Genomic DNA, 20,897 nt, shown 5'->3' with positions numbered 1-20,897 from the left:
AAAGACTAAATTTCTGATTGAAATGCTAAACAATTCCTTTCTTTGCCTTTCAATTTTATTCTAGAGATAATCATGGTTTCATCTTCCATGTTCCACAAAATCAGAATTTTTTTATGAATAGATTACTTTTATCGATTTTAACCAAATTTTACCAAGTCTAAAGTGAAAAATGTTATCCCATTCAATTTTTAACAATTTCAGACCATATTTCAACTCTGCATTAATGTTATATACCATACTACACTGAATTAGCATTTCAAAAAAATTTTTAACTCAAATATTTAAAATATTAATGTGCATAAATCACAATAGTGAATTCACAAAAAATGAACACATCTGTTTATCAACAGAGTTGAAAAATCTGAAAGTTTCCAGCACACTAGATGCCTCCACTGCCTCTCCCAAATCCCTGCCCACCTTTCGCCCCAAAGGTGAACATTATTCTGACTTCCAACTCATTTGTTTTATATTGCTAGCTTTTACACATGCTTTTCTCGGGTCAAATTATTTAACTATTTCCCAAAACTTTCCTCGATTTTTACTAAAACTTAGGACTAAGGTCACTAAATATTATTAATTCAAAAAGTACTTCTTTAAGGAGAGGAAGAAAATTGAAGCGTCACCGTAAACTCCCTCAACTAAACATAAGCAAAGGAAGTGAGAGCAACAAGATTATTAGGGCCTTCTTCAGGTATTCAATTTCCTTGACACTGTGGATTACAGAAAAAAGCAAAGGAACATAGCCGCTCAAACTATTTGTCACTTTGCTTTTATCCAGTCGGACACTCCTTCTGTCTTGGAGAGCTCACTATACCTTTGCTTCCTTAAGTAACTGCCATACCCCTACCTACCACCACAGTCAGTCAGGAGCTTCAGCCACTCTCACAATCCCCTTCGAAGGCTGAAATCACTAACATCTCACCCTACCAAAGTTGTGCATGGGGCAAATAACACCTGGTGTTGTTGCACAGGTGTGTTCACTTCTGAATATTTTTACTGCATAAATCCCATGTTTATTAAATCTCATTAAATTGTTAGGAGAGGGCAAAGGAGGTTAGTACTACAACTAGGATTTCTGGTGGAACTAATTTACAGAACACAGAGGAAAGGTCAGAGACCTTTATGCAACTATAGAAGCACGAAAAGCATTCTGTGGCAACTGAATACAGTTTATTCGTTGATATGGGGAAGTAAAACAACACTGCAAATAAAATCTAAAGCTAAAGTGCAATTTTCTATGCACTACAATGCGATATCCCAAACAGGTTAACTTCTATGTCTCCTTACCCCCATACTCACTCCCACATGTGACTGATTATCTCAGTTCTTCATCATAATAACCACATGCCCTTCTCTCATTATTAGCTCAAAACTAGCAAAGGGACAAAACTAAAGACAGCATCCAGCACTGTTCAATACTGTGCGAAATGCCTTTAAAAAATCTACTGAGTTAGGAATAGTTTTGGACCTACCGGATTAATTGTTTTAGGGTTCAGTTTATCACTTGGTCTAGGATGAAGTTTTCTTGCAGACTCTGGAGAACTGGTTGACAATGAGGATTTGCTTCCCTGAACTGCATTCCTGTGTTTTATCTGTGTGCTTGATGATGTCCTTTGATCATAGTTACCTGGAAAAAACAGAACATCAATAGAAACCAGGTGCAAGCAATAAAGTTCACCCTGCATCCATCTGTAGCACAGAAAGTGCCATTAACAAACTTGACCTCTTCACTTAAAAACCAAAGCTCTGTACCTGTTGCTCTGTTTTTCAACTGTGTACCTCCAGAGCCCTCTGATTTCTGCATTGCTTCCCTTTCACTCCTGCAGTTTAAAAAAAAAAAAAAAGTTGATTTCAAAATTTGTTTGGAGGGCATTTGTTATCAATAAAAAGACAAAACCAGAACAGAGTATACAATACAGTAAAAGACACACAAAAAAGTTGACATGGAGCAAAATACTGGAAAAGACTAATGAGAAAACATGAAATTATGTCAACTTCAATAGTATCAATAACAGCAAAATAATCATCTCCAAGAAATGATGTACAAAAGTCAACTTTTTTTCCATTCAAATTGTCAAAATAAACTGTTAGAAACTCACTTCCAATCCTCTGACCACATTAGAAAACACAGACTAGATTTCTGAAAGGAGTGGTTGGTACATTCCCTATCATCTTCTCCATCTTCTCTGGCCTCTGTATTTCCAAAGCTCCAAATGTTAACATGTGCACATCAAGCTCTACTTTTCCAGTGACATAATGAACTCTCCTACCCAATGTATCACAAGCTCCTTAAACTGAATGTAACTAAAACCGAGGTTGTCACACTGAAGTTATTATGAACCCCTTGTTAACCCAGGGTACCACCAGTTTTCTGGTCCTCAGACTGAAAAACTTAGAATCACCATTGTCTCCTTTTCCTTCATTTCCTACACTCAATGCTACACGTGATGAGGAAGAAAGAGCTTTGGGCTCAAATATGGGTCTGCATCTCAGTTCTACCAATTATGAAATTTATCAATTTAGGCAGATTATTTAACCTCCCTAAACCTCGACTTCCTGACCTGTTTAGAGGGAAATAAAAGCCTGTCAAGGTTTTCTGGAGGAGCAAATGAAATTATCTCTCAAGTTACTCACCCAGGGAATATTGGTTCACTTTTCCCTTACACAGTTCCTTTTTTTCTGCTAATGGAGGACTCTAGTTCATACCCCAAGGTTTCCAGCTAATCCAATCAATTTCTACAATTCTATCTCTAGCAAGAAATACACACACACACACACACACTCATATACCCACGTGCCTACTGGTATTTTTAGGCCAAGCTTCATTCCCAACTTCCATGAAGCCTTTCCTCATCTTGGTTTCTCAAATGTGTATTTCTATGGCATTGATTTCTATCCTGTGTCCTTATTTCTACTTGATTACTCTGTTCCCTCACTTCCACGACAATCTAGTTATTCTATTAGCACACGTCTCATTTATTGCCTTTAATAATGACTGCCTCTCAAGTATAGTGTAAGATCTTCCCTTAGGACAACACAGGTAAAGTCCTCTTCCACCTCCAAATGACACCTTTTCAAATATTTGACGGCATTAACTCTTAACTCCTTCATTTTTTCTTCTTCAGGATAAACACTGATACTTTTTAAAATGATTCCTCACATGAAATGCTTTTAATCCACTTAAGTTAGAAATCCTCAAAAGGAGGACAAAGCTCCATGTTATAAAATTTAGCCAGATATCTCAAACATGATGTACCAGCTTAAAGTCTGATACCATGTAAAGATAAACTAAATGTAAGCTTGCTTCTGCACACTGAATAATTTCAATTTCCTTGATTTAATACACTGATCTCATTTATCTCATCCCACTACCAGCAGATGACTTACTTCCCAGTATCACATTTCACCTCCATTCCCAGGGAATTTTCTAGTACTACGGTAATTAAAATCGCATTAAAGTTGTCAGATAATAGTCTAAAATAAGCTGAGAGAAGCTTTAAATATGTTAACCTACTATTGTACTTCTGTGGTCATTCAACAAGTATTTAATATTGTGCCTGACTTCTGTTTTGAGAAGCTCCTGGAGGGGGAACAATACAAGTTTCTATTGAAAAAAAAAAATGCATCAGTTTCCTCAACTCTATAATTGGGCATAATTACAGGAACTACTTTAAGTGTTGATGAAGACTAGTAAGAATATATGTAAAACAACATTTCTATAATGGGAGGCATACAGTAAGGGCCACATGAGTCTTAGCTATTATTATAATTTTCTTTACAATGGTACAAAGTGTTCTTTAGTATTATTACTATTACTAATAGTGAGACCACATGTTTTCTCGTTTTTAAAAAATCTGGTTTAACATCTTGGGCTACATCAATTTGAAGACCAGCTGAAGTCCAATTTCTCTTGATCATCAATTGTTAACAGCTGCAACAGATAAAAGCGATGCACAGCAAAGACGCGTACCCACAAACATAACAATGGCATAGGCAGCCATATCAAATTATGATGCACATTTTTCAATACTACCTACCAATTCAGTGGAAGTTTTGGATAGAATTTTATGGCTAAATTTCTATCTTCCTTCACGTCAAAAAATTGTTCCTGTAACAAACTAATGGGGAGGTGTTGCATTATATTTTGAATGAGTTCAAAAAGTCACCAAAACTCATTTGAAAAAGTTTTAAACATGGTAGAAAATCGAGCTTCTACAGTTTATGAGTATACAGGACAACTTTTATGTACAATATATAATTTTCAGCATTAAACATACAGTAATGCAAACACGTCTACATCCCCTTTCAAAATCCTGTATTAGAGAATTTCTTTCCAAAACAATTGCTTTTTCACTTAAAATTTTTATCCTTTACCTTAAGGACAAATTACAGTTGGCTCTCCGTATATGCGGGTTCCACATCTATAGATTTGACCCAACCACGGATACGGAGAGCAGACTGGAGGACTTTGGCATGGGTGGATTTGGGTATCTGAAAGAGACCGGGGGGAGGGAGGGAGTCCTGGAGCCAATTCTCCACGGACACCAAGGGACGACGGGAAATGTAGTGAATTTTTTTAAATAATATCCACCTGGAAGCATGCCACTGACACGCCTGAAGCATGAGTTGTTTGTGAAAGAAAGCTTTAAAAATCTTATCCTTGGTAACCCTTTCAAGTGGTTTTTCATTTAATTACATGTAGAGGATGGTGTAAAGGGGCAGTGATGGGGAGAAGCGAACCTGTAAGAACTATTTTGTGTTACAAATATTATCAAGGTCACCGCTCATTCTTTTACAAAACAAGATAAACATTCCAATCATAGATATTAGAATCCATAAATCCACTTAACTTGGAACACCTAAACTATGTCACAATATCAGAAAGCAAACAAACCACCCTATGAAGCCCACACATTCCCCTTAAAGCTTCCTCGGTTGCTACAGGTCATCTATCTACAAGGGACTGCCGGTATCTGTGTCAATGGTAGGAAAGTGTACTTTCTATCATTGTTTGGGCAGCTGATATAGCCTATTTCTTTCCCTGTATGTACTTTCTCCCGTACTCAGCTTTAAGACCACTGAACTAAAAAAATTCTGTCAGCAGAGCCCTGCTTTCTAATCCAGGTCTAGAAAGTTCCAAACGTGTAAGTAAGAGCCCCACTAAAGAAACCATGTTCCATTTGTAAAGCTCTGTCAAATTCTAAAAGACCCAGAGCCCAATAGTCACTTATCCCAGTCCCTTTTTTACCATAAAGTAAATTCAAAAGGCCAGTATTAGGGTCGCAGAATCTACTTAGGGGTCTTAGAATCTATTTTCCACCTTCCCAGCCACCCCTCCTACACTCACTTCTAGATACTTAAAGACCAGTCCAGGGCCAGGATGCTATCAAAGTCAGCAAAAGAGGAAGACACAGAAAAAAATAAAGAAAAAACAGATTTTTTAAAGGGGCCGAGGGAGGAGTTTACCAGTTTCAATTAAGGTTAACGAAGGCTACTCTCGACTGACCCTCTACCCCAGGAAAGGAGGGGTACACTCCAAGCGCTCACGATCTCAAGGGTCCTTACCAACGGGGTCCAGAGGCCCTAGCAACAGATCAGGAAGCAAGCCGGCTTGGCAGAGAGCGCGGACAGGACACCCGTACCCGCGATTCACGGCTCCGGGGACCCGTTCCTACCGCGCCTCTCTCCCGCCGCGATCCGCACACCAGCTGCCCTCCACCGGGGGGTGGCTTATGCCCGGCACTCGGTCGGCCAACAACCGCTGCTACCGCCACCGAGCGCCGGCGTTTGGGGAAATGAGGCTCCGCGCGGCCCGCCCCTGAACCTGGTCGCGCCGCGCAATGACGTCAGACGCACGCTGCGACGTCTAAACCAATGGTAAGAGGTCGCGGAGGCGCCCCGGAAGAGGGTTGCCCAGGCAACCAGGCGCCAGGAGTTCAGGGGGCAGCTCACGAACTGCAGGCGCTGTCTCTGGCGACAAAGGGGCACCTGGTGGAGGATGTTTTTCGAATAAGAGGTCCGGAGAGCAGAGGGACGATGACGGGTTCCCAGTCGCCTGCGCCCTAGCCTGTCTTCAGTCCATGCGCTTCACTCCTAAACGCTTTTCTCGCACACTTAATACTCATTGTTCCTCAACTATCTTACCCTCAATACTCGGAGAACTGAAGACTGTGAACTCCTCCCCCCGAGTCTTCAGGGGTGAGAGCCGAAGGCATCTGCATGCCCAGCTGTGGGATTTTCTTGTAGTTTCCTGTTCTATCTGGCTAACTCATAAGCCTAGCTGTGGAAATTCGTTTCCTGTCGTATTTTATGAATCTCATATGCTATTGCATTCTTCACAGTATATCCGCATTTAAATAGTAAAAAGCACGATTTTGTGCTCTACATTATTTTTAATAGTAAAAATATTTAATAGTGAAAAGCACGATTTTATGCTCCACATCATAACAAAACTGATGCTGCAGGAAAATGCATATTCCCTTGTATTGCATTCCACCAGCAACAATTTGGGTTGTCATAGTTAAGTCCAAGCCCTTTGGACCTGTCCACTGCACTCCTCTTTAGCATCCTCTACTGTTGCCAACCCAAAGCCCTAACTTTTTGCTTAGGTAACACTAAATTGGCATTGTCTGAGCACTCGAGGCTGTGTAATCCTTCTGTGCTCCTGTAGCTCCATCCTTGCTACTTGACCAGCACCCCAGAAGCATCTTCATTAGATTGTGAGTTTCCTCAGGATAAGGATTTTAACTTTGCCCTTTTTATTTCTCCAGCTTCAAGCATAATGCAGTGGGTATTCAACTAATGTCTTCTGAATGAATAAAATGAATGAATAAATTCTGTCTATGTCTAATTTCTCTAATGTTCTGTGAACCTTGCATACAAATCTAAGTTTTAAAATTTATTATAATGTATTTACCTATCTTTCTCACTAGACTGAACTTGTCTTTATTGCTTTTCTATCCCCAATGCCTAGCGCAATGCATGCTTAACTAACGTTTTTAAAAAGAAAAAGAAATTTTTTTAAAAAAATCTTATATCCTGTATCTTCAGCTACTTTTACTTTATAATGTCTCATCTCCAGCTTCCTCAAGACTTATTATATTTTCCTTACTCCTAGCATCTCCAGTGTCAGACTCAGTAGAGCTCCTAGTTCGTGACCTTTTAACCCCTCCTCCCTGGACTGTTAAGAATGATTTGTATTCAGTATCGCAGAGGAATGACAAGCATATATGTTCTGGAGTTAAGCTATCTAAAACTCACCTCCACCCCTTATCAGCTATGAGTCCTTGTGGATGACAACTCCTACAAGCCTCAATTTCCTCTTCATTATTGGCTTATTGCGAGACTTAAATTTAAGAGGACAATTGAATACCTGACACATAGGAAGTACTCAATAAGTATTAGCTAGTGCAATTATTCAGGTGAAAGCAAATTAAGACTAACGACATCGTAAGTGGCAAAAGTCTCATGCTATGTGTTGATGTATGAACCATGGACGATGATACGGATTTTTCAGATCTTTATAATAACGACAATTAGTATAAGCTTCTAATCACAATTAAAACAGCCTCTTCTAAACTTTCTGTCATCATTTTAGAAAATGAACAGAAAACATGCTCCTTGGCATTGCAACTCTATCAGGATATTATGCAATAAGTGCTGGGTGCTTTCTTGAATACACTAGTTTGACAAGCCTGTGAGGCACCCAGGGGGAGCTAACTAGCATGCTGTTGGATCTGCTCATCTAGAGGGCAGAAAAAAGAACTGGGCATAGCTATAGATTTTTGAGCCATCAGCATATGTAGACGCTGAGTTGGGCGATAGGAGTAATACCTTCTAAGGAAAGCTCACAATATGTGAGAAACAGAGCACTGATTGTGGACTTTTGTCTTCTACTTAGGTTTTAAGGTTTAATTTTCTATTTAAGAGAGAATGGGATGAGGGAAAAAAGGTGACCTATTTGCCTAGCAATATAGTAAATGATTCTGAAAAGACAGAATATGCCATATATTTTCTGTTTGCTCTCATATAGGTACACTCTTCCCTTTGTCCTGTTATTTGCTCTGGGATGCTGATCAGCATAAACTATATCACCCAGGCTCCAGTGCCCTCTGGTTTCTGACTGGGTTTGGCTACTGAAGAACACTAATAGGAGACTAGAGAATTAGAGAAGAGTGAAGTCAGAGTATTCATTCTCCTGTTCCTATCCTTAGGGGTTTCCCTAAAGCTGGTCATACCCATAAGTGAAGATCACATCTTTCTGCTGTAGTCTGATTGTTTCTGTTCCTCCAAAATTCGTAGATTGAAATTTTAACTCCCAAGGTGATGGTATTTGGAAGTGGGGCTTTTGGGTGGTGATGAAGTCATAGGGTTGGAACACTCGTGAATGGAATTAGTGCCCTAATAATAGAGGCCTGAGAGAGAACACTCACTCCTTCCACTATGTGAGGACACAGTGAAACAATTTCATCTATGAACCAGAAAGTAGTCCCTTACCAGACACTGAATCTGTTGATACTTCGATGTGGACTTTCCAGCCTCCAGAACCATGAGAAATCAATTTCTGTTGTTTATAAGCTACCCAATGTACGGTATTTCACTACAGCAGCCCAAATAGACTAAAAAACTTTCTAAATGGCAAACTTCAGTTCTAGGCACAAAATCTCAGAGGCTACTACCTCTAGGTTACTGCACTGTCTGTGTGGTACCCTGTACCTTTATAAATAAAATTTCTTCAAATTGTCCTATTTTTGTTACTCCATATTATATAACATTATGAGTTAGGTAATAAATCTAACCAAAGTAAACCACTCAGGACGATTTTTTTTCTCATTGTGCTGGTTCTCATTGACTTGTGAAAAAAGTATTCATTATTTATTTATTTACATTTAAGTCACCAAGCATTTTTAGGAAAATATTGTCTTAATTCTTGTAAAGAAAATCTCTGCCTTTTTGTACAAATTACAGACAAAGCAATCATTCCCAATGATTATTCCCAAGTCCTATCATTGAGAAATGTGATACAAGAAATTTGTACAATTTGACAAAGCACACTTTGTCAGGAAATGTTAGACATCATCATTATAAAGTCATTGAGTGTCCGCTTGCACATGGAACAAATTAAGCAGTGATGATGGCTCCTCAGGTGAAAGCAAATGAAGTCAACATGAGTGAGCATATAAGGTAGCATTGTCCAATAGAAAAGTGATGCAAGTCACATAATACAATTTTAAATTGCCTAGTAGCCATATTTTTTAAAGGTGGAAAGAATCATGTGAAAGTAATTTTAGTGGTATATTTTTATTAACCCAATATGTCCAAAATATTATCACTTCAACTTGCAATAAATATAAACACTATTAATGTGATATTTTACATTATTGTTATTTGTGCTAAGTCTTCAAAAGTTTGTGTGTATTTTACATGTATAGCACATTTAAATCCATACTAGCCACATTTCAAATATTCAATAACCGCAGATGGCTAGTGGCTACTGTATTGGACAGTACAGAAAGCTATGGCCACTGACAGTTGGGCAAACATAGAATGAAGTCAATAAATGTGTCAAATAGCTAGAGAGTACATACTGTTTGTACAACAAACTATTAGATGTTTGAGAGTCAATCCAAATGTAAAGGACATGAATTGGGTATGAACCTCAGACTACAGAGTCAGTGCAATTAACAACTTCCTTTATGGTTCATAGTAGTATTCAATTTCTTTTACAAATGTCTTTACCCTTTCTCTCCTTGGAATTGTGTTGAGAGGGTGAGGCTTGGAGGAGTGTGGCATCTGGTCCTCTGTTGTCATCTGCTAGGATATACATACTTTGGTCTTTCTGGTCCTCAGTCATTTATCCTTCATTCTTGTAGATTGCTCATGTGTTTTTCATTCCAGGTTCTCATTGAGAGCTAATTCCAATCTCCTCTTAACTATCCGGGAGGTAGTCTATTCTTCCAATCTGAAGCCTAAGAAATTCAGCTGTTGGTTTCTACTTTGTAGAAACCATGGGAACCTGTGAGGTTGCCGTAGAGTCTTTTGTCTAGACACACTACAAGGCCATTTCTTCTCATCCTATACCCTAGGTTCAGGGGTATCTAGGGGCTTATTAGCTCTGGGGTATTGCCCTGGGGGGAGGATGGAGGATGGGAAGGACAGAGCATACTGTCTCTTTGCTCTCAGATCTAGACCTTGACTCTGACTGATGACATATTCTTCTAGCTCTTCCAAATAATGGCTGGCCTTGACCTTAACTTTTGAAAGTCCAAAGTCAAGAATTCAACTCTTAGCATGAGAACTTTTATGATGACAACTCCTCCCTGAGGCAGTAAGCATAAAATAGTTCAGCTACACTCTGCACGGAAAAAATGTCGTGGGGTAGCAGGAAATGTTGTTTTTACAGAAATATTTTATGACATTAGTTTATGATCTATTTTAGAATATTTTAAAGAATTGATGCCAACTTTATTGAGGTATAATTGATAAATAAAAAATTGTAAATATTTAAGGTGTATGGCCAGGTGCGGTGGCTCACGCCTGTAATCTCAGCACTTTGGGAGGCTGAAGTGGGCGGATCACAAGGTCGGGAGATCGAGACCATCCTGGCCAACATGGTGAAACCCCGTCTCTACTAAAAATACAAAAATTAGCTGGGTGTGGTGGTGCGTACCTGTAATCCCAGCTACTTGGGAGGCTGAGGCATGAGAATCACTTGAACTCAGGAGGTGGAGGTTGCAGTGAGCTGACATCGCACTGCTGCACTCCAGCCTGGTGACAGAGAGATACTCCATCTCAAAAAAAAAAAAAAAAAAATCAAGGTGTACAACATGATGTTTTGATATACATACATTGTAAAGTGATGACTGCAATTAGTTGAATTACTATATCCACATATATATTCACTATGTGGATATATTAATGGTAACTATATGAGGTTACCATTTTGTGAATATATGTTAATTATATAATATATATTATTATATGTAATATATAATTAATTATTTATATATATCCACAAGATGGTAACCTCACATAGATACCATTTATTGGTAACCTCACATAGTTACCATTTTGTGTGTATAATGAGAACATTTAAGACCTACTCTTTTACCAAATTTCAAGCGTACAATGCAGCATTGTCAACTAGAGTACTATGCTGTATAATATATCTCCAGGACTTATCCCTCCAGCCTAAATGAAACTTTGTAACCTTTAACCCAGATCTCTTTATTTTCCTCATCCCCCAATTATAGATTTTTTAAAAATTCTGAGGTGTTAGTCAGAATAAGATACTGTTTAATAAGTATTTTATTCCACTTAGCTCAGTATAACCAATTAAATTGACAGTTAGAGGTAGATAAGAAAGACATGGCATTTCTCCTATGTCCATTAAAAAGCAAAACATCAACCACTGTTCAATCAGTTCCTTAAATGTTAAGTAATTAATTTCTGTTCTGCTGATCTCAGGCTACTGAGTCTTCTATCACTAAGTCATTTGCCAAAGGGCCAAAAAATAAAATAAAAATGAAAGCCTTGATTTGACAAGTCTCCACGGTAATGTCAAGTTATAGTGAAAAACCTGTTCAAGTTTCCTTCTCTGTAAATTGATAGTTAAGAGTACCTGGTACAGTCCTTTGCTGAGGAAAATGGTTTGGTTGTTCTGAAGATTCTCTTTCTAGAAGGCTTAAATTTCTGAACTGTAGCTTGCAGGGAGACCTCTGCATCACTGCTACTCACAATTTTCTTCTCGGGTCAGCATTGTGATCACCACCTGGGAGTTTGTAAGAAAGGCAGAATCTCAGGTCTCACCCCAGGTCCACTGAATCCAAATTTGCATTCTACCAAGATTCACCAGAGAAGGAAATGTGCTTTACAGTTTAAGAAGTGCTGATTTAAATGTGTGAGGGAGAATTTGTGATGATAGTGAATGATTACTGTTAAATTATTATAGAAACCATAATATCAGAATGAAGGGGAATGTCATCTATTAAGGCATACCATAATAATTTGAGAGAGATTAAGTCAAAGATTGCACTGAGAGTAAGAACATATTGTGAGCATGAATTCTGTTTATGGATTGAATTGTGCCACCCCCAAGGTGATATGAAGTCCTAACCCCATGTACTTCAGAGTGTGTTGTTAAATTGGAAATAGGGTCATCATTGATGTAATTAGTTAAGCTAAGATGAGGTAATATTGGAGTAGGATGGGATCCCTATTCAATATAACTTGTGTCTTCATAAAAACGGAAAATGTGGACACATTTAGGCACACAGTGGGGAGGTCGTGTGCAGCTAACACCATGTGAGATCAGTTGATACAGCAGAAGCCAAGGAACACCAAATATTGCCAACAAGCCACCAGACACTAAGAGAGTGACATGGAACAGATTTCTCATCCTCAAAAGGAACCAAGCCTGCCAACACCTTCATATCAGACTTCTGGTCTCCAGAATTGTAAGACAATACATTTTTATTGTTTAAACCACCCAGTTTGTGGTACTTTATTATAGCAGTCCTAGCAAACTAATACAAGTCTTGAAAATTTTTCAGGGCCTTTTAATCCATTCCATAATGTATGTTATGATTGTATTCTGTTGAAAAGTTACATTAAACCTAAAAATAATTTCTTTTGAGTAAAACATCAATTAGTTGACAAGTATGTCAGACTTTGAACATATGATCTTGGTTTTTTTTTTGTTGTTGTTGTTGTTTGTTTGTTTTTGAGGCAGAGTCTCGCTCTGTCACCCAGGCTGTCGTGCAGTGGAACAATCTTGGCTCACTGCAAGCTCCGCCTCCTGGGTTCACGCCATTCTCCTGCTTCTGCCTCCGGAGCAGCTGGGACTACAGGCGCCCGCCACCATGCCTGACTAATTTTTTGTATCTTTAGTAGAGACGGGGTTTCACTGTGTTAGCCAGGATGGTCTCGATCTCCTGACCTCATGATCCACCGGCCTTGGCCTCCCAAAGTGCTGGGATTACAGGTGTGAGCCTTAAGCAGACTGCCATGCAATCTGAGAGTCATACAATTGCTGAAACATGTTTATATTGAGAACATTCTGAAATTATATGTGTATAATTAATCCCATGGGGTGCTGAGATTCCCTTTTTGTTTCATTAATTCTCATATTATGGGAGTCATAAAAAGAACAACTCTCACTATAGTATTGAGTAGCTGGAAATCTGGAGCCGCTGCTTTTTTTTTTTTCCTAGCATTCTTCCTACTCACATGAGGGAGCAAATCTTTGCCATTACCCAGAAATGTTGAGAAAACACCTCAAATAGTTTATACATAAAAGACACACTAAAAGTTTCATTATTCTAAACCGGGGGTGTGGACTTGTGGACTTGTCAAAGAAAATCTTTAAAATATTGTTAAAAGAGCAAAATTTATAAGAATATGAAATATAAGATATCATTGCAGGTTTGATTCAGAGTAATATATGTAAAAATCAACATAACAACAAGAATTATTAAAAACTCTAAACTTTGCAAAAGTGAGCCTTTTGTTAAAATAGATTTAAGATAATGAAAAAACTGTTCAAAATATAACAGGCTTTCGAGTGAGAATATTATATAAGAATTTTATTTTCCAGGAAAAAGACAGAATAATTTTTGCTATTTCTTCTTCAAAGCAGACTGTATATTCAAAGTGCACAGTTAAGTACCCAGTAAATGATTGTTGGATTCGCTAATTAATAGTTTCATTGGGAAAGACAATAAAAGTATTGCTGTCTTAACTATGGGATCATTTCTTGAAGCTAGTTGAGCAGAAGGCAGTTTTGGCCTTTCTGTGGAGAAAATTGAAATAATGTCCTGGGACCATGTTGTGTTCGTTTTCTGTGACTGCTTTAACAAATTATCATACTTAATGGCTTAATACAATGCAGATTTATTATTTTACAGTTCTGGAGGCCCAACGTGGGTCCACAGGGCTAAAATCAAGGTGTTGGTAGCACTGCATTTCTATCTAGGAGCTCAAAGAGGCTCGTTCAAGTTGCTGGCAGAATTCACTTTCACCTGCTTGTGATTCTGCCATTCCCCCTTCTTGTTAGCTGTAAGCTGAAGGCCTTTCTCAAATTCCAGAGGACACCATATTCCTCATTCACTTCTGAAGACTCATGTGATTAGATTAGGCCCATCTGGATAATCCAGGGTAGGCTTTCCATTTCAAAGACTTCAGCATTAATTGCATTTGCAAAATCCTTTTTGCCATACAAAGTAACATATAGCTGTGGACTAGGGTGCTAACACCTTTGAGGGACTGTTTTTCTGCCTACCACACATGGACAACACAGACATTGGACTAATGATGGCTTTATCTCTTCCTGTGTTAAGTGAAGAAGTTGAAATAATGATTTCACTAAGGAAAATAGTTTTATGGTTAACACCAGAGCAAATCTTCAGTGGAGTTAGTGCCTAGGAAGGGGCATGTATACCTTTTCTGTAGGTATACATGTTTTGTTAAAGAGTTTATTTTTAGGGGGCCAGATGCAGTGGTTCATGCCTATGATTCTAGCACTTTGGGAGGCCGAGGCAGGCAGATCACAAGGTCAGGAGATGGAGACCATCCTGGCTAACACGGTGAAACCTTGTCTCTACTAAAAAAAAAAAAAATACAAAAATAAGCTGGGCATGGTAGCGCGTGCCTGTAATCCCAGCTAATCAGGAGGCTGAGGCAGGAGCATCGCTTGAACCAGGGAGTCGGAGGTTGCAGTGAGCCAAGATTGCGCCACTGCACTCCAACCTGGTGACAGAGCAGGACTCAGTCTCAAAAAACAAAAGTTTATTTTTAAAAACCAAAGGAATCACTCAAAATATTATCTTCATTGATATGTGGTTTATGCACAGGGTTGGTGTTTCTAAAAAATATAGTATATGGAACTTTAAACAGTTAATTTTAAAAATTTAAAGTAATCAAATTTTTCTAAAATTTAATTCTATTTCAGATTTTGATATTTGAGTAATTAGTGAGTGATCAAATAACACGATAGATAAATTTAAAGTGTTTTTTTAGAATAAGAAATTTATGAAGACAACTTGCATTTGTTTTTAAAGAATATAATTCTTTCTAGTCAAGAAACCAACATAAACCATCTGGGCATACCAAGGTAAATTAAAGGAGAAACACAAAATCACTTCCGCCTCCCAGACATTGACCAGAGCTAGTCACATGCCCCAATGTAACTGCAAGAGGTGTCAGAAGTGGATATTCGGTGAGCTGATTGGGCCAGAATTGGGCACACAATTCATTCCCGGCAACCCAGTCAGATTTTTACTTGATTAATTTGAACCAAGAGACATAGATTGTGTCCAGTAAGAACATTAATGAGTGTCAGTTTGTGTGAGCTCCTGTCAATAGGGCTTTGTGCCAAGTGCATGCTGTTAAGGAGGAGAAAGTGATCCTGCAGAATAAGGAAGAGCATGGAGTAGAATAAAAGAGTAGAGGAAAAACAGGAAAAATGGATGATTATGGAGTTTATGTGAGACTAATCCTATGATAATCATCTGAGTCTTTGAAATAAACATTTTTCATTTCATCAATATGCAAATATAGCCAGTTGCCTACCTATGTTCTCCTCTTCTTCCTTACTAACAGAACCCAATTTGTTCAGGGCAGTGGCTTAGCTATGAAACACAATAAAGTATATACATACATATTAAAAGTAAAAATAAAAAACATACTTCCCATTGTCGTTAGTGTGACACAGGTCTGGCCCCATGATCGATCACAAATGAGTGTATGCTGCAGATTTATGAAAAAGTGCTTTTTTTTCTTATAATGCAAGTGCTATACTTTCTTGTGGCTTCATTCTTTATCCATTTTAGAATGCGAGAGTAAATGTGGACAAAAAACACAAAAGCCATATGCTAATGACGATGGAACAAGAATGCAAGAGGAACCTGGGGCACCTGGACTTCATGTCGCTGTCAAACCACTTCTAAACTGCACTTCTCTTCCTGACTTCTTGTTATGTGAAGGAAATAAGTTAACTAAATTTCAGTCATTTATTTTCCAGTAACTCAATCCATAGGTTCAATTCTAGAGAAGAGAATCTTCTATAAAGGCAAGTTTGAAATGCATACTTTTTCTTTTTTAAATTATGGTAAGAAAACACAAACACATAACATAAAATTTAGCAAATGAGATCCATTTTGAAGTATACAGTCCAGTAGTGTTAAATATTTTCTCATTGTTGTGCAACGAAACTTTTTCATGTGTTGTTATTTGAAGATGGGATCTTAGGAGATAATTGAGATTAGGTTATGAGGATGAGGCTTCCATGATGGGATTAGTGCTTTTATACAAAAAGATACTAGAGTTTGTGTGTGTGTGCTCTCTCGTTCTCTCTCTCTCTCTCTCTCTCTCTCTCTCTCTCTGCTAAGTGAGGACACAATAGGAAGGTAGCCTTCTATAAGCCAGGAAGAGACCCCCTTACCAAGATTTGGTCATGCTAGCCCCCTGATCTTAGACTTCCAGCCTCCAGAACTGTGAGAATGTGAATTTCTGGTGTGTAAGCCACCCAGTCAATGTTATTTTGGTAGGGCTCACTAAGACAGGCAATAAAGGAAATAATTTTCATGTCCATCAGAGGGAGAATAATTGGATAATTATTAAGCATTACACATATATTAAAAAGAATAAATGAGAGATGAATGTATTGGTTTCATTGATGTCCACGATCTGTTTTAAGAGAGAAAAAAAGGGCCCGTTGCAGTGGCTCACGCCTGTAATCCCAGCACTTTGGGAGGCCGAGGCAGGTGGATTACGAGGTCAGGAGATCGAGACCATCCTGGCTAACACAGTGAAATTCCGTCTCTACTAAAAATACAAAAAATTAGCTGGGCGTGGTGGTGGGCGCCTGTAATCCCAGCTACTCAGGAGGCTGAGGCAGGAGAATGGCGTGAACCTGGGAGGCAGAGCTTGCAGTGAGCCCAGATTGCGCCACTGCACTCCAGCCTGGGCGATAGAGAGAGACTCTGTCTCAAAAAAATAATAAATAAATAAATAAATAAATAAATAAATAAATAAGAGAGAAAAAAGGAAGTTGTAGAGTGATGTGTATGGATTGGACTTCTATTTGTAAATCAAATTAAAACTAAACTAAAATAGATGTATATTTTTATATATAAACATACAAATATAGACATATCTATTTACCTAAGTATCCATGTGTCTGCCTGTATCCATCCCCATTTGTCTATCTATGAATGCATCTAATCTATCTAGTGCTACCTAGGAGTCTAGAGAAATGTTTAAAACAGCGCTTTCTTCTGAAGAGTGTAATAGACAGCAGGGGAAAGATTAATTTTATTCTTTCTATACTTCTGCATTGTTTTAATTTTTAACACAAACGAAGTTTTGTATTCAGATAGAAGAATTTTAATTAGTTTTTTATGGTGGGGTTTTAAAGCACTTTACTATGTAGCTTAAGTTTTAAAATACTCAAGAGGTTGATCAGAGATATTTTCCATTTGAGTATTTCTTATCTTATCCTATCCCATATGGTAAAAAGGAATTCTCTTTTAACTGAGTATGCCATTGTAAGTCCTAATTACAGAAAGCCTGTAACTATTTGGAAATTTATAAAGTTAATTGTATGGTTTCTCAAAGCCAGTTATTATAAAGGGAAAGATAAAGAAAACATATCATCCAAATAAATTACTTGATATGTTCTAAAACAATGTGTATTAAAAATAATATTTACCTTCCATACTTCATCTCTTAGAGTTGAAAGATATACTCAGGGGCCAAATAGCAGAGATCCCTTATTTCAAAGTTCAGACAAATGAAGCCCAGAAAGTATCCACAATTTGCCCACAATCTACAATGAATTGATAAGAAAAATTAAGACAGCAGTTGAAAAACTAATGATTAGAAAATTAATATGGAAAACTCTAAGGAAAACGTGTTTCATCTACTTGTTACATACAGTAAACCACCCTAGAACTTAGTGGCTTAAAGCAATGGCGATTTATTACTTTTCACGATGCATGGGTCAGGAATTTGGGCTGAGCTTGCTATGTGGTTTCTTTCCACACAGCGTTGGCTAGGGATTTTCACTTGGCTGCATCTAGCTGAAAGCTACTTGTCTTAGTGCCCTTCCATGCTTCACATGATGAGCTTGGGTTTCCTTACAGCATGGTGATCTAAGGGTAGTCCAGCCTCCTTCCAAGAAGGAATGTTCCAAGAGGATGAGCACCAATGTCTTAAAGCCCTTCACAAGCTCTTCTTTTGCCATGTTTGCTAATGCCACACTGGTCAGAGCAAGTCATGGGGGGGGCAAGATAGATGACTGTCAAACCACAGTTTATAAAAAACAAGGCATAAATTGGTATAATTTTATGTTAGCCTTTAAGCAACAAGGAATCATAATTTAAAGGAACAAATGTGTCTACACTGGATTTTTTTTTTTTTTAGCATAGGAGTTGGCAAACATTGGCACTAGGTCCAGGAGACCAAAATGTCACTGTGGTCTACCAGTTGGCATAAGGGCTTATGAAGGTCAGGTGATCAATGGAGTTTTAGGTCAGATCTATCCCACAGTGGCTCCAGTGAGTCCCTGAACCCATGCTGTGATTATTTCCCCATTTCTGGGATGCATAATTTAAACAGACATTCTCAGAAACTGGCAGAATTTTCACATTCATTCCCTGGCCTGTGAAGTGAGGGCAAAAAACGTAGTAGAAAAGGCCAAGGGAAAACCACTAGAACAATCTTTACCTAGGAAAATAATAGGCCAAAAGCAGCATCACATGCCTAGAAGGATATCAGTGATGAATGACACCAACAAGCACTTAAATTATATGGAAGTGGTAACTGCCATCCCATTTCCACTCAACTCACCTATTTGACCAGTGTAGAAAATTGATAAAACTGGGAGAAGCACAGTGGATTTTCATAAAGCTAAACTAGGTGGTGACTTCAGTCACAGCTACTGAACCAGGTGTGGTTTCATTGCTTGGGAAAATTAACACATTCCCTGGTACCTGGCATGCAACTATTGATCTGGCAAATGCTTTTATGCTCAATACCCATCTGTGAAGACTAGGTGAAGCAGTTTGCTTTCATCTGACAAAGCCAGCAATACACCTTTACTGTCCCACTTCAGGGGTGTATCAGCTCTCCTGCCATACATCATAATTTAATTGATGGAGAGTTAGATAGTCTTTTCCTTCCATAACGAGTTACACTGGTTATTTGCACTGATGACATTATGATGATTGGACCTAATGAGCAAGAAGTAACAACTACTCTATATTTATTGAGAAGACATTTACATGTCAGAATGTGGAAAATAAATCTGACCAGAATTGAAGTACCTCCACCGCAGTCAAATTTCTAGGGATCCAGTGGTGTGGGGCATGTTGAGATAGGTGAAGACACGTTGCATCTGTCCTCTCTTACAACCAAAAAAAGAGATACAACACCTAGTAGGCCTCTTTGGATGTTGGAGAAAACATACTTGACACTTGGGTGCGTTATCATAGCCCATTCACTGAGAGACCCTAAAAGCTACTAGTTTTGAGTGGGGCCCAGAGCAAGAGAAGGCTCTACAACAGCTCCAGACTGCTGTCCAAGCTGCTGTACCACTTGGGTCATATGATCAAGTACCTCTGATGGTGTTTGAAGTGTCAGTGGTAAAGAGAGGTGCTGTTTAGAACCTCTGACATAAAGCAATCATTTTATTCAGGTGAATGATAAAGCACATTTTGAAACTTTTCACAAATTCTCCCAAATCTTTCATTTCACACTCTGTACATTTCACCTGGTGTGATGGTTAATTTTATGTGTCAACTTGGCTGGGCCACGGTGCCTACATACTTGGTTAATCATTATTCTGGATGTTTTTGTGAGGCTGCTTTGGTGTGGGACTTACATTTACATGAGTAGACTTTGAGTAAAGCAAATTGCCCTCCATAAGGTGGGTAGTCTTCACCCAGTCAGTTGAAGGCTGAATAGAACAAATGAATGACCTTCCCTGAAGCAAGAGAGAAATCTGCTGCTGACAGAGTTCAGACTTGAACCGCAGCATTGGCTCTGAGGCTCTGCTCTGCATATTTTGGACATGGCACCCTCCATAAACACATGAGCCAATTTCTTAAATCTCTCTCTCATACACACACACACACACACACACACACACACACACACACACACACGCACAATTGGTTCTGTTTCTCTAGAGAATAGTACACTTGATTTCTCCATATTTGGGGTAAATTCTAGTTGTCCAGTAGGGCAGCCTTGAATAGCAATATCAAAACTCTGTAAAAAGGTTAATCTGTGTTCCCAAACTCTAACTTTCAATGCTAGAATCTCTAAAATACTTGTTTGCTGCTGAGAGGCATTGGCTGACTTTGGTCTTTGGCCCCCACATTGGTTTAAAGAAAGAGATTAGTGCTGGGAATAAGATAGCTCCAAATAGCAGAATGAAGGTAAATTAACAAGTTGGCTCCATCAGTGATATCTATAATTTTCTGATTAAGGTCTAAGCTAGGGTAAAACCTTCCTCATTAGCTGTCTTCCCTGGGAAGATAACCCAATACTTGTCAATTCTTGCTTTCATTTTTTGCTCCACATGAACTACCTTACCTGTCTTATTGTTGAGATGTGAGTAATGGAGTTAAAATAAACTTAATTTTAATGTGTTTATTATCTGTTCAGATTTTTATTCAAACATTTAAAAAAATTAAGACTTTTAAAATGTGCAAATATGCTCCAATATTTATTTTTCCACTATTTTAGAAGAAAAAGATCCAAAAACTTTGGTTGAATTTTAAGTTTTTAGCCACTGGATGGCAGTGGATAACTATCTCTTATTTTGCTTTCCCGCATTCAATTCTCAGCTAATGTTTTCTATTGTCAGCTGGCAAATTGAAGAGAGGAAATATATA

At 38.3% G+C, this 20,897-nt stretch overlaps 1 protein-coding gene across 19 annotated transcripts in view; it reads right to left on the bottom strand.

Moving 5' to 3' along the window:
* The window catches only part of PACRGL (parkin coregulated like), a 58,529-nt gene extending 48,551 nt beyond the window's left edge, over positions 1-9,978 (bottom strand). For 4 of the 19 annotated variants that reach the window (XR_010133202.1, XR_010133201.1, XR_010133203.1 and 1 more), the window contains exons 1-3: positions 4,038-4,131; positions 1,753-1,820; positions 1,473-1,627 (exon numbers count right to left, since the gene is read on the bottom strand). Coding sequence is in view for 13 of the 19 variants with exons in the window: in XM_063705091.1 (XP_063561161.1) it covers positions 1,473-1,627; positions 1,753-1,820; positions 4,038-4,138 (324 nt within the window). In the remaining 6 variants the exon portion in view is untranslated. Of the gene's footprint in view, positions 1-1,472; positions 1,628-1,752; positions 1,821-3,514; positions 3,592-4,037; positions 4,144-4,374; positions 4,566-5,506; positions 5,821-7,260; positions 7,373-8,237; positions 8,346-9,738 lie in introns of those variants that run through there. The other 15 variants (XM_031009907.3, XR_010133205.1, XR_008679373.2 and 12 more) reach the window with 15 other exon arrangements.
* Between the last annotated feature and the right edge of the window lie 10,919 nt (positions 9,979-20,897).

This window comes from Gorilla gorilla, chromosome 3, assembly GCF_029281585.2.
Source record: "Gorilla gorilla gorilla isolate KB3781 chromosome 3, NHGRI_mGorGor1-v2.1_pri, whole genome shotgun sequence".
Lineage (NCBI taxonomy): Eukaryota > Metazoa > Chordata > Mammalia > Primates > Hominidae > Gorilla > Gorilla gorilla.
The sequence above is the reverse complement of the archived record's forward strand: the minus strand, read 5'-3'. Positions and strand labels throughout refer to the sequence as shown.